The sequence below is a fragment of the Nicotiana tabacum genome, chromosome 24, assembly GCF_000715075.1.
Source record: "Nicotiana tabacum cultivar K326 chromosome 24, ASM71507v2, whole genome shotgun sequence".
Lineage (NCBI taxonomy): Eukaryota > Viridiplantae > Streptophyta > Magnoliopsida > Solanales > Solanaceae > Nicotiana > Nicotiana tabacum.
The window spans coordinates 104,900,706-104,915,126 of NC_134103.1; the positions used below are offsets into that span (position 1 = coordinate 104,900,706).

At 38.3% G+C, this 14,421-nt stretch overlaps 1 protein-coding gene and 1 pseudogene across 1 annotated transcript; one reads left to right on the forward strand and one right to left on the reverse strand.

Moving 5' to 3' along the window:
• Positions 1-12,513: 12,513 nt before the first annotated feature.
• LOC142178369 (uncharacterized) lies at positions 12,514-12,855 on the reverse strand. Its single transcript, XM_075247709.1, has one exon. It carries the CDS (start codon positions 12,853-12,855, stop codon positions 12,514-12,516), a length of 342 nt encoding a protein of 113 aa, XP_075103810.1.
• Positions 12,856-14,020: 1,165 nt separating this feature from the next.
• LOC142178744 (small nucleolar RNA U3) lies at positions 14,021-14,206 on the forward strand (annotated as a pseudogene).
• Positions 14,207-14,421: the final 215 nt, after the last annotated feature.

Here is a 14,421-nt window from a genome sequence, read left to right on the forward strand (position 1 = left end):
AAGTGAATGGGCAAAGGCTGAAACACTACCTTGGAATGGTGGAAGAAAAATGGGAGAAATTTGTGATGTCTTTGGAAGAGCCCCAATAATTGAGCCAAGTGCAATCATGAAAGCATGCGTTGTGCCTCAACGTTAAATCAGGCGCTTCCTGGGAGGCAACCCATGGTTTTGTTGTAATTCGTTGTGCCGTGACGTTAAATCAGGTGCTTCTTGGGAGGCAACCCAATATTTTTTCTTTGTTATTATTTTTTCCGTATTTGATTTTTAATGGTGAAAGTATTGATAGGTCTATTATTATGCAGGGATGCAATTGTACGCGACGGAAGGACTCGGGGTGAAGAAATCCATCCGGAGATAGGTAAAAAGTGGCAAAAGGGAGGAAGTTCGAAGAGACAAACGTGCACAGGCCGCGCACTTTCGGACCCCTTCTATTGCACATGCGTGGCCGCGCACTGACCGCACATGGACCACGCATATTTCGACCTCCACTGCCCCACGTGCGCGGCTGCGCACTGACCGCGCACTGGGCACCATTTTTAGGTTATTTCATTAGTTAATTTTAATTTTGTTTTTCTCCCTTACTAATAACCGACCCCCCTACTCCTCCCCTAAAATCTGAATAACAACAAAACAAACCCTCCCCTCTCTCACAACAAACACACGCCTAAAACCCTCTCTTCTCCCCAATTTCAAAAGCAAAAACCTACCTCCCTTTTCTCCTCTTCCCTACTCAATCACCCCTCAATCTCTATTCCTCACAAGCTTCTTCAGGTAAGTGCCATGGCTTCTTTTTTCCTTTTCCTTCAGTTTTTATTTTTTTTAGTTATTTCGATTTTTTTTCTTCTCTTTTAATTGTATGGTAGTAGAAGTCATTGTTATTCTTTTCTTTGCTTTGTATTACTAAGTATACTTGTTGGTATGTGAGAATAGTAGAATTTCATCTTGTTGGGTTGGATTAGTCATTGTTAAGATTGTGGTGGAATTGAAGTATAATTGGGTGTTTGGGGAATTTAGGGTGAATTTGCACATCAAGTGTTTGTTTAAATGCCACAGTGATTTCGTGAATGTAATTTGTGACCAATTGTGCGGGTGAATTCTGAGTAACTGCTTTTGGTTCACACATCCCGCCTTGTACTGATAGTGGTATTTGTTTTGTAGGTATTATGACACCCTCAAAGAAAAGACGAACCACAGGCGCCTCTTCTAGTGGTCATATGGCCTCGTCCCGGGCACGGTCCTCAACCAATGCGCCTTAGTTTGATAGCACAAGATTTATATCAAGCTCAGCCCAGGAACGTTTTAGGCAGAAGGCTCCTAAGAATCCCATACCGGAACGGGGTGACGATAAGGGGTCCTTGCAGATTGATTGCCCCAATATGTATCAGGAGTTGGTTCGACGCAGGCTGAATATTTTCTTTGAAGAACCTGAGGAGGCCAACTTGATGATTGTACGAGAGTTCTACGCGAACTGCTCTGAACATGAGGACCATATTTGCACTGTGCGACAAAAAAATATTGATGCATTGATAGACGCCATTAGGATGGCGTATCGACTGCCAGTATTTGGTGGGGAGGAGGACTATTATGATATGTATAGCCGAGAACCAACCTCATGGAACCTATTTTTCAGAACAATCTGTGTGCCAAACAAAGACATGGTGTGGGTTATGCCGAGGCGGAAGTTGCACTCGGCCTTACTCACCTTTGAAGGGAAGTGTTGGTTTTATATCATCAATAGCCTCCTGCTGCCTTCCTCCAACACCACTGAGGTGAACGGTACCAGAGCTGCACTGATCTGGTGCTTCATGAATGGCCACGATTTTGATGTGGCTAAAGTTATTCACGACGAGATGTTCATCCGCTGTCCAGTGCAGAGGTATGGGTTCTTCTTCCCTTCACTAGTCACTAGATTATGCTGGGCAGCACGGTTGCCGGAGAACAAGAATGTGGATGGAAGAGTGAAAAAAAAAAAACAAAGTTCTGGGCAGATAAAGTGACCATTAGAAAGGTTCCTGTGATACCTGGAAGAGCTAATAGTGATGAGTCTGATGCGCCAGAGGAGGGAGATGAAGGGCAGGCTGAGGCTGTGGCTGAGTCACCCCCATACGACCAAGTTGCTGAGGCTGACGGAACATCTGTGGTCAGATGGGATAGACGGATGACAACCCTAGAACATGATATGGCAGGGTTACGCACTTTTGTCACAGATTTGGGGACTCGAGTTGATGCACTGGACACCCAAAATGTAAAATCTAAGAAGAAGATCATGGCTTGGCTGCGTGCGCTGGGGAGGGCTTGCCATCTCGACCCCGACACTGTTTCCAATCAGGATTGATGTACTAGCAAAGTTTCCTTTACCTCGCAAATTTGTTTTTATTTTTTATGTGTGGCATGGGGACATGCCACCATTTTAAGTGTGGGGTAGGGAATATTTTGTATGTATGTTGTATGTATAGAGTTATGTAGAGTAGTGTAGTTTCGTTAGTTAACTGAATATATATATAAAAAAAAATCTTCAAAAGTTTCGATTTGTCCCGACGATGGATATCATTCAACGGGCTTCTTGAGGGATTCAAGTCAAAGAAAAAGATTTTCTATTGTTAGGAGTGTATCAATTCCCTCTTGGTTTTTCTTTGGGCCACGGTTCTTTTCCAAGAGTTTCGTTTGAACCGGGTGTAGTTAGTTTTTTTTTAATTTTTTTATGTTAGGAACCCTTGGGCTATGGGATGAATTGGAAATAGGATCTCTTAACTTCATTATGCCTTGAATATAGCGGGTACTTTAGTGTGACACTTATGCTCAATTGTTGATTCTTGTAAGAGTGCCTTAAATTGTATGTTCTTAACTTGGCTTAAGTACCCTGACTAGAGTGTTTTGATGATCCAATATGGAGTGACTCTTGTGCCATGTGTGTGTGAGGCTTGTTGTATTTTGTGTACTGCATTTGATGCCTAGAACTTGCCCCATGTATTTGCAAAGCGAAATAGTAGTCTTGTTCAGTCTTGGAAGTGATATAGGCGTTTATTTGTTGAGCCATATATATATTCCACCCGCCTAATTGTTATGTATCGTAGTTAACCCCTTTGATCCTGTAATCCTATTTCTTTGGCAACCACATTACAAGCCTTACTCCTTTGTTTGAATTAACCATCTATTTAAACTTGTTCACCTTTCATGAGCACTTGAATTGATATGAACTTGTAAATGTTAAAGTCTGGGGTGGTTGGTGGGGTATTTGAGTGAAACTAATGAAATAAGGAGAAAGGTGCACTGTGTTAAAAAACAATAGTTGTATTGTGGTGAATAATATTCCTTTGGTGGCTTTTTGATATAATTATGCTTAAAGAAGTATGGGGTAATATACGTTGATATGAAAGTCGAGTGTTGGTTTGACATAAGTATGGACTTGAATGTTAAAATATATGTGTTAAAGTGCTTAGGGAGGTGTAGTCGCTCTTATATCCAAATATATCCTACCCGACCCATAACCTACATTACAACAAAATAAAGTCCTACTTGATCCTAGACTGAATGAGCTCGATTAGTAGAGTAGTACACTACGGGCAAGCCTATGGAGCATCATTTGTGGGACAAGAATATCGTTTCTGAGGGTGAGTGAATTCTGTCTATTTTGAAGTCCCTCATTGTGCATGAATTTTATTGATTGTGGAATGAGTCTCTTTTGTTGTGAACATGCACTTGATTTATGAAGGAAAGGTAATTCTTGACATCTGCGTTAGAGTAAGTGAGTAAGTTAGGAATATTGCGTGGTGCGTGGGAGTCAACTCTTGAGGTGAAGATGCTACACTACTATGCTCAATCTATGTTAAATATTCTTGGTGTGATAAGTTAGGGAAGTCGCTTAGTGAGTTTAGGCCTCTGTAGGGTGTGGTTTGATAGCTCAAGGACGAGCAATAGTTTAAGTGTGGGGTATTGATAGTAGGTTTTAATTATGTAGTTTAGCTACTATTTGCACTCTAACTTAGCTGCACTTTATTGATATTTGAATGTTAAATTATAACAAATTGCTCTAATTAAGAACTTTATGCTTTGCAGGAGCAATTCCGGGCTATGGGGACGTTAAAGAGTGTTTCAGAACTAATATGGAGCATTGAAGGCCAATTGGAAGTTAGCGCACTTAAAAAGAAGAAAGAAAAAAATGCTGCAGAAAACCTCTAGGTGCGCGGTCGATGCGCGGCTGCGCACTGGGCAACACATGTCAGGCAGAAACTGGTCAAAGTGCTCGGTCGATGCGCGGCCGTGCATGTGCTTCCGAGAAAAATCGTCCAAGGTCAGTTTTGTAATTTGAAAGATGAATAACCTTGACTTATATGAAGCCCAGCTCGCCCAAAAAGAGGGTAGCTCTGTTTTTAGAAGAACTTTGGAGGCAAGAACACAAAAGGAGCAAGACGGAGAATTCTCCTACGCGTTTTTCATCATGTTCTTCTTAATTCCATTGCAGGGTATGACTTTTTATATTGTAATCTTGCATAGTAGTATGAGTAGCTAAACCCGTCATCCAGGGTTGATGGAACTAATTATTGGATGAAGTCTTGATTACGTTTTGATATAATTGAGCTGTTTTTACTTTATAATTGTTCAACTATGTGTTCCTTGTGATTAATTGAAAGGACCCTTGATTAATCGTGTCTAGTTGTCTAGTGTTGCTTGAGAAAGAACACTTGATTAGATTATTGTTAAACAATGCCACTTTCGAGTAAGTTAAGAGATTAATTACTGGAATTTAAAAGCAGGATTAGAGATAACGAAGCTTTGGTGTGATATTTATGAGTTGTACAATTTGTCAACTAGAGTAGTTCGAGAGAATGCTTTTAGTAAATTATCGTAATTGATCGAGAGATAAGTACGGTAAGCAAGAACTCATCATATTTATAGAGTGCTACATCGAGATTATAGCTAACGTGTCAGGAATTAATCCGACAATTGTGGAAATCAATAACCCTAGATTCTTTTACCATTGAATTTAACTTCATTCTTGCTTATTGATAGTTTTATTGTCATTTTTTCCTTAGTTAAATAATTTTTGTTAATTATCAAATAAAATCTCAAACTCTGAAAATTGTATGAGCTTATCATTAGGATACTAAAGGTTGTAGCAAATAGGTTAGTTCCCTGTGGGATTCGACTCCGGACTCGTGAACCGGATTATTTTTGCAGCGACCGCTTAGTCCTTTTTATAAGGCATAATTGGGCGTGATAAGAAGTTGATTTTGAGAAGCAGAAAAATGTAGCTTCTCTCCCCAAGCACTTTTCTGAAAAGTACTTTTGAGAAAAATATACTTATAAGCAGTTTTCAAAAGTTTAGACAAACACTAATTACTGCTCAAAAGTGCTTTTCAAATTAATTAGCCAAACACAAGCCGATTCTCACAAAAAGTATTTTTTTTCTTTAAAAAGGTGAAAATTACTCAATACGAACATATAAAATTTGGAATTTTAAATCTCTTTTCAATCTTTTTAACCATCTAATATTTGGAAAGTGGGCGTGGCTCCCATAAATGATAAGATGCGGGAATCGAGGCTTAGATGGTTTGGACATGTGCAGAGGAGAAGCCATGATACCCCGGTAAGAAGGCGTGGGTGGTTGGCTTTGGCGGGTACGAGAAGAGGTAGAGGGCGACTTCAGAAGTATTGAGGAGAGGTGATAAGGCAGGACATGGTGTGATTTCAGATTTTTGAGAACATGGTCCTTGATAGGATGGTGTGGAGATCGAGCATTAGAGTTGTATATTAGGAGGTAGTCAGGCATTTTTCTACTTCGTTCCGGGTGTGAGGCTAGTCTGATAGGATTTGTCTTAGATCGCTAGTGGTTAATGTTGTGTTCACATTATTCTCCTGTTTTTCATAGCACCAGGCCTTATTTACTGGTTATTGTTATTATGTTTCAACTATTTTATGGTTCTTATAATTATGTTATTATTTCTATGGTCTTTTTTCTATTGATGGAACTGATATATTGTCCTTTTCGTCTTTTTCGTTTTATTGAGTCGAGCCTCTCTCCTTCATCGGGGCACGGATAAGGTTTACGTATACACTACCCTCCCCAGACCCCTTAGCTATATGATATTACTGGGTTGTTGCTGTTGTTATTATTGTAATATTTGGAATTCTTCTATTCTCGGGGCTCAAACCTGAAATCCCATTCATTTCACGTGATACTTTGATGTTCTCTTTTCATTTTCAAAGTGTTTTACCAGATTTTTCTCTTAAAACTTTCAATGAACTTGAACATATCTTTATGATATATACAAATCCACATTTATTTTCTCAAATTCTAGTTGAGGTTAATATAAAATAATGGGTTTGGACTTTGCTTAGATTTTACTACATCAAAGTTTTAACTAGCATTTGAATATAAATTTGGTTGAAACTTGAAAAAAAATATTTTTAAAGATGAGATAAGAAATAGTTTTTGAAAGTTAAAATTATGTTTGAACATGCATTTTACTTGAAAAGAAATTGATGTTTTACGAGTAGAAAAATACAAAAAATTGAAAAACTAGTATAAACCACTTTTTCAAACTTGAAAAAATTATCTTCAAAAATTGCCCAGAACTAGTAATATTTTACAACTAAACAATATTTTTAAAATATTTTGAAAAGAAGTATAAAAAAGAAGAAGAACTTATCCAAACAGAAGCTTAGAATAGTTCTCTTCTAGTATTCTATTACTCTTTTACATGAGTAATTTTGGTTAAGCTTTTAGCAAACTAGACATTTTTCAACTAAATTATAGTTTCTTAGTATTTTGTCATCTATATTCTAAAGTGTCCCAAAAATCATTTATAGGTGATGAATTTTAGTGGAATTCAAAAGTTACAGATCACCCCCAAAAGTATCATATTTTCTGCAATTTCTTTTAACAATAATGTTACTCATTGGGCCGATAAATCATGGAGTTAGAATTGGGTAGGTGCCGCACAGACGCAAGCCTTTGCTATCATAAATTATGACGCTCCACTGCTTGGTGCTTCTTAATCGGACACCCCTCTAAAATGCGATGGAGGCCACTAGTCTAACACCCCTCTCCAATCTTAGAAACACTTTTGTTTTCCTAAAAAAAAATATTTTTTTTCAAAGTTTTGTTTGGCTAAACTTTTGAAAGAAAAAAAAGTATTTTTGAGGAGAGGTAGACGCAGTTTTAGATAAGTAAAAAAAAGTAGTTTCTCCCAAAGCACTTTTTGAAAAGCACTTTTGAGAAAAACTATACTTAGAAATAATTTTTAAAAGCTCGGTCAAACACTAATTGCTGCTCAGAAGTGCTTTTCAAATTAATTAATCAACCATAAATTGCTTTTTAACAAAAATACTTTTGAGAAAAGCACAAACGGGCTATAAGTCATAAGCCTTCATGATTACCTATACACACTTTATCGACAAGGCAAGAGACTAATAATCTACATGTTGTTAATTTTCAAAATGATTCAACTTGAACTTAAAAATCAAAACAAATTATTATCGGTAAGCTACTTCCTTTCAAAACTATTAGCACAATAGGATGACGGACCTACTAGTAAAGAAGGAACCGTATGATAAAATTTAATATTTGATAGTTACTTCATATGTTTGCCAATGAAAACCTTTTGTACGGAGTAATATTAAGTCTTTCACTAAGATGAAATAATGCTCTTTCCACGGTGCAAACTGGACACTGCATTTCATGACTTAGGAGCTCCGTCCGATCCATTTCTACAGAAACAAGCTAATTTCATCACACCGATATTAAACATTAGCAGATCTACCTTTGCTTTTTCTAATGAAAACCATTCCTTGATCAAGGACATGTCCTTCTAATAATATAAGCTCAATTTCACTCTTATACATGTTCTAGATAGAATTAGAAGATGTATAAGCTCTCTAAGAAATTACAAGCCTACAAAATTTGACCGTTGTAAAGGCACGAGACCTGAGCCAATCTATTTAAGGTTTGAGGCTCTCACAATCAGCCTGATGCTAGCTCTGATGTATACAGCTCATATTGACATAATAATGATATGATTGATTTTAAATTGGTCCGTTGTAATATAGGGTTATTCAAAATCTTCATCTTGTTGGGAAGTGCATGATCATTCATAGGTCCCTCGGCAGAAGTGTTGTGTCCAACCTTTTGATTGCAGCAATCTTTCTTTTCCAAAACATATTGTCGGAGACTGCCATGAAAGTGATTGAGCTAAAGCTTGGACATAGTTAGAAGAGAGAAGAAAGGCTGAGGAAAATGAGAACTCTTGTATATGTGTATTGAAGAAGGAAGCTACCGTATTAATACATTGTTCTAAACAAACTAATCCACGAATTACATAATTACCCTCTACACTGTAACTACTTAACTACCCTTGTTTCTATATCCTCAATACTCCTCCTCAAGCTGTGTAATGTGAATAAGTTGTACACTCCCACCTTGGACAATAGAAAATTATGTTATGCCTTCCCCAGTCCTTTGGTTAGTACATCTTCTATCTGCAGGTTTGTAGAGACATGTGCAGTCTGGATTAGGCCTTGTTGAATTCTCTCTAGAATAAAATGACAGTCAATCTCGATATATTTGGTCCTTTCATGATAGATGTAATTTGCATCAATCTGAATAGCCGCTTTACTATCACAATACAACTTCACTGGAAGTTTCAAGCCCACATTCAACTCTTTGAACAACCCTGTTAACCAGACCACTTCTGCTATTGCATTGGCCATACTTCTGTACTCAGCTTCTCCAGAGCTCCTTGACACTGTATTTTATTTCCTGGAATTCCAAGAGATAAGAGAGTCACCCATCTTTATTACAAACCCACTCACTGACCTTCTAGTCATTGGGCAAGTGGCCCAGTCTGCATCACAATATACTGTGAGTTGGTCAGAAGATTGAGATGATAGCAGAATCCCCAACCCAGGTGCATTCTTTAGGTACCTTACCACCCTCAATGCTCCTTCCATATGTGACTTCTTTGGCTTGTGCATGAACTGGCTTAAGTTCTGTACTGCATAACCGATGTCTGGCCTTGTCATGGTAAGGTACAACAGCTTCCCAACTAATTTCTGATAGCTGCTTGGATCACTAAGCAATTCATCAATATCTAGAGTTCCATGTGCATTGGCATGATCATATTCTGCACTGGTGAACTTATGGCTTATGTCTAGAGGTGTGCAGGCTAGTTTAGAACTTGCAAGCCCAAGTGTGGCAATCAGATCAAGAGTGAACTCCCTTTGACAAACCAAAATGCCATGTCTGCTTCTTGCAACTTCAAGACCAAGGAAGTATCTCATCTCCCCCAGGTCCTTGATCTTGAAGTGATGTTGAAGCACAACTTTGGCATCCTGAATTAACTGAGGAGATGATCCAGTGATTAAGAGATCATCCACAAATATGAGGATAATGACCAAGTCAGAACCAGACCTCTTACTGAAGAGGGAATAGTCATGATGACTCTATACAAAACCTGAGGATGAGAGGGCCTCACTGAGCTTCAAGTTCCATTTCCTAGAGGCCTGCTTGAACCTATACAAGGACTTATGAAGCTTGCAAACTCTAGGAGGCTCCCCCTCACCTATAAGACCAGGGGGTGGAGTCATATACACTTCTTCCAGCAAATCACCTCGAAGAAAAACATCGAAGACATCCATTTGGTGCAACTTCCATCCTTTCATAGCAACTAAGGATAAAACAGTTCTTACTGTGACCATTTTCACCACAGGTGAGAAGGTCTCTTGATAATCAATACCCTCTTGTTGTGCGTAACCTTTGGTCACTAAGCGAGCTTTGTACCTTTCCACCTCACCTTTGGCATTGTATTTCACCTTAAACACCCATTTACACCCTATAGATCTCTTTTCAGGTGGCAAAGGAACTAACCTCTAGGTGTGGTTGTCCTGTAGGGCCTGTAACTCTACATCCATGGCTGCAATCCACTTGGGATCTCGAAGAGCAACAACATAGAAAGTTGGTTCTGTAACAACCGAGAAAGAGAAAAGTGCTTTGAAGTAAGGTGGAGACAATGAAGCATATGACATGTATGCAGACATGGTATAACTGGAACCCAAAGCAGTAGAAGGACTAGCTTTTGGCATTCCATGAACAAAGCCATTGAGCCATCCAGGTGGTTTGGAAGTCCTAGTAGACTTCCTTAGTCCCTCTTCTGGAAAATCATGTAAGGGAGACATAGTTGGGTGTGGCATCACTGCTGTAGGAGGTGATGTGAAGTGAGGCTGCTGCAGAGTCTCAGAATCTGGATCAGCAGGATTAGGAGCTGAGGAGGCCTCAGGATTAGGAGCTGAGGATTCTCAAGGTTAGGAGCTGAGAAAGCCTCAGGAGAAGGTAAAGGTGCTATTACTGAATCAAGAGCTATCTCTGAGACCTCAGAGCTAGAATCAATGATGAAAGCATCATATGCATCAATAAACTGCTCAGCATTAGGCCTCCTTCCTGTGGAAGTTGTGGTCTTGAAAGGAAAAGTGTATTCCTTGAAAGATACATCCCTGCTTAGAAAAAAAAGCTTGTTAGTGAGACTGTATAGCCTATAACCCTTTTGAGTGGATAAATATCCCATATGTACTGCTGGTTCTGCTCTAGCTCCAAATTTGTCACTTCTATCAGTGACAGTAACATAGCATAAGCTTCCCAGAACCCTGAGATGCTGCAATCTAGGGCATTCTGCACACAAAATCCCCAGAACCTCAGTGGAATTCTTCCCTAAAACTTGATGGCCCTAACAACTTCAAGAATCTGTCTGTGTTTCCTTTCTACCACTCCATTCTGCTGAGGTGTGTAGACACAGGAACTTTGATGAACTACACCTGCATTCCTAAACATGTCTGTACAATGTGAGTCAAAGAACTCTATTTCATTGTCTGTCCTGAACACCTTTATTGCACTGTTAAACTGAGTCTTTACAAGAGTCATGGAGTCTTTTATTACAGTAGGTACATCACTTTTAAGTTTGAGCAGAAATATCCAAACCATTCTACTATAGTCATCTACTAAAGTGAGGAAAAATCTATTCCCATCATAGGTAGGGATTTTATAGGGACCCCATATATCACCATGTATCAAATCAAACGCTTTAGAAGCCCTACTAGTACTTTGTGGAAAAGGAAATCTTGTCTGTTTTGCCAAAGGACAAATAGGACAGACATTATTACTATGCAACCTACTCTGTTTTATTATGTGCATCTGATGTGGAACCTTATGTGGAATGTACCCAAGTCTTCTGTACCATGGATATTCTTCATTGGTCACACACAGTGCTGCGAGGCTTGAACCCTATCTCTATCACTGTGAGGCCAATAGTATAGATCTCCTTTCAACCTACCAGTCCCCTTCACCTTCCCAGTGTGAAGGTCTTGCATTAGGCAAAAATCAGGAAAGAACAACATACAACAGTATAGTTCCCTAGTCATTTTTGATACTGACTGTAAATTGTATTTAAAACCTGGGATGCAAAGCACATTGGATATAATCCCTTGATCCAATTCAGAATTTCCTACACAAGAAATGGCCAAGCTATCTCCATTTGGAAAATGAACTTTTCCACCTATACTTTTAGACTGCTCTATAGGCTTAGAGATCATTTCACTGTTTGACACCATGTGATCTGTTTCCCCTGTATTTACTATCTACTTATCATCCTTTTCTTTACTATCAGTAGAATGAGTTACACTAACTGTATTTGTAAGCATTAGAGGGCCAGTTATACCTGCTGCATTAGCTGTTGGCTCAAGTGTATTATCCTTTTGTAGCATCTTCAGAATCTGGTCATATTGTTCTGGAGTGAATTGCATTGGCATCTGCATGCTCAATCCTTCATCTTTCTCTGCATCTGCAAAACTACATGTTGATCCTCTATAACCTGCGTTGGTATAATCAACATTTGGACCTAATGGTCATGTAGCTCCATAACATGTATTTCCATTTCCTAAATTATTTCCCATTCCTTGATGTTGTCCATGATTCCCTAGTTGTGCAGAGTTACCAAAATGTGCTGAATTAGCCAATGGCTTTCTTCTGCCCTTGAAATCTGTTGGATATCCAATCAATTGATAACAATTCTCTTTGATGTGTCCTTTCATTCTACAGAATTCACACTGTATATTGAAATTCTTTCTAGATTTCTGCATCTGAGGCCCTTTAGCACTCCAAAGTGCAATAATGTCATTGCCCTCCATTAGTGAGTTGAGACATGTAGAGTCACGCCCTGATGATCCTTTCTGAGTCTCATCCTCGATAACCATGGCATATGCTTGATTTAGACTAGATTCAGTGGATTTCACAAGGATTTGATGTCTTGCCTGATTATATGAGTCATTTAGACCTCCTAAAAATTGAAGTAGCCTCTGTTGATTCAAGAGCTCAACATAGTCCTTCACTGAGCTAGGAGGCGGCACAATTGCGTCAAATTCGCCCCACAATCCCTTCAATTTTGTAAAATATGTAAAAATAGATTCGGTACCTTGAGAGATTGTTGTAATTTCCCTATGTAGCTGATAGATCCTCATTCGATTAACCTAGTCAAATATTTCACGAAGATCCTCCGACACAGCTCGGGCATTCGATGCATACACTATCCCAATGAGCAGATCTGGTGATACAGTATTCATGATCCATGAAAGGACTATAGCGTTACAAGTTTCCCAATCCCCATGCAATGCTGCCGAAAATGTAGCCTTGGTGTGTTTACCATCAACAAACCCTAATTTTCGCTTAGCTTGAAGTGCAATCTTCATCGATCTCCACCACAAGCCATAGTTCTCGGATCCTTTGAGCTGAACCGGAATTAGCATTAAGCTCGGAGTCTCTGATGGATGCACGAACAACGGATGCGTATGGTCAATTTTGTTTTCCCCCATTTCTGAATCGAAGAAAATGTTAGAGTTTTGAGAAATCGTCTATCTTCTAACTGAGCTCTAGCTTCTGCAATCAAGTGATGAAGAGGCGTGTTTAGATCTTCTCTGATAGCTCTGATACCATGTCGGAGACTGCCATGAAAGTGCTTGAGCTAAAGCTTGGACATAGTTAGAAGAGAGAAGAGAGGCTGAGGAAAATGAGAACTCTTGTATATGTGTATTGAAGAAGGAAGCTACTGTATTAATACATTATTCTAAACAAACTAATCCATAAATTACATAATTACCCTCTACACTATAACTACTTAACTACCGTTGTATCTATATCCTCAATACATGTGTATTCCAAACAAATAAGCATATGAGTGAAAGGTAGAAAACAAAGGACAAATTAATGCAGTTTGTGTATATGGTGGAATTTCAAAAATAACAACAACAATAACTGCAAGCATTTTTCACCTTTAACAAACTCAAATAAAGTATCACATGTAATTCCTCAAAAGAATGCCAAGTGTTAAAAGTTGTATGTACCTCTAATCTGGCAAGCTTTAAATCAGATTTTTATATTAAAAAATTGCAAGATTCCGATATAACATATCGAATATATATATATATATATATATATATATATATATATATATATATATATATATATATATATATATATATATATGTAAATCGTTCCATTTAAATGTTTTAGCTTTTGAATGTCACAGTAAATTTCTCTATCTCTATATATCAGAAAATGTTAGTAATGCCATAGAAGACATTAGAAAAATGGGAAAGATGTACCTTAAACTTGAAGAGATTTCTTTTTGCTTTAAACTGTTACTGCATATCTAATTTCCTTATTAGTAGAGTCTACATGTATAACTTTTCTTCTTTTTCCATGTGTAGAAAAAATTACAAATGTGTTATAGTTCTGGTTGATTTGGAGAGAGAAGACGTACAATAAGAACCGGCAAAATTTCTCAATCTTCTCAAAACCTACTTTTGTCCCTTTCTCGTCTTGTTGAATTTCTCAAAACTTCCAATATTCCATAACCCTATAGAAATTGTTAACACCAAGCGGTCTGCTTTCATTTCGAAATAGTAGAAAATGAAATCCTGTTAAAAATTTACAGCACAGAAAAGGCATTTATAAGCACAAATGGCGAAGATGAAGTTCACGACCTTACTTGAACAAGATCTGTTCTATAGGCTCGTCTCCACTGTATCCTTGAGTTCTTAGGAGACGAGAAATGAAGTATGGTTGATGATACATGGTCATTAGACCAGACGGCCCTCGGGTTATGGTCCCGTAGATGATCGTTCTCAGCCCCTAACCATGGGTGTTGGGATGGTTTTTTCTACTCTTGGTTTTCTCCATTTCTGTTACTTGAAGCTGGTCTTAAGCCGTCCCAAAAACCTGCTTCAACCCTACATTCACTTGAAGAACCTTCTGGGGAAACAAGACTCCACATAAACCAAACAATACTCAATGCTAGAATGTAATTTCTAAATTCTGATTTGGACAAGACACCTCTACCAAAAGTATTTGTTATTTTGGATTAAAAAAAAAAATCAATG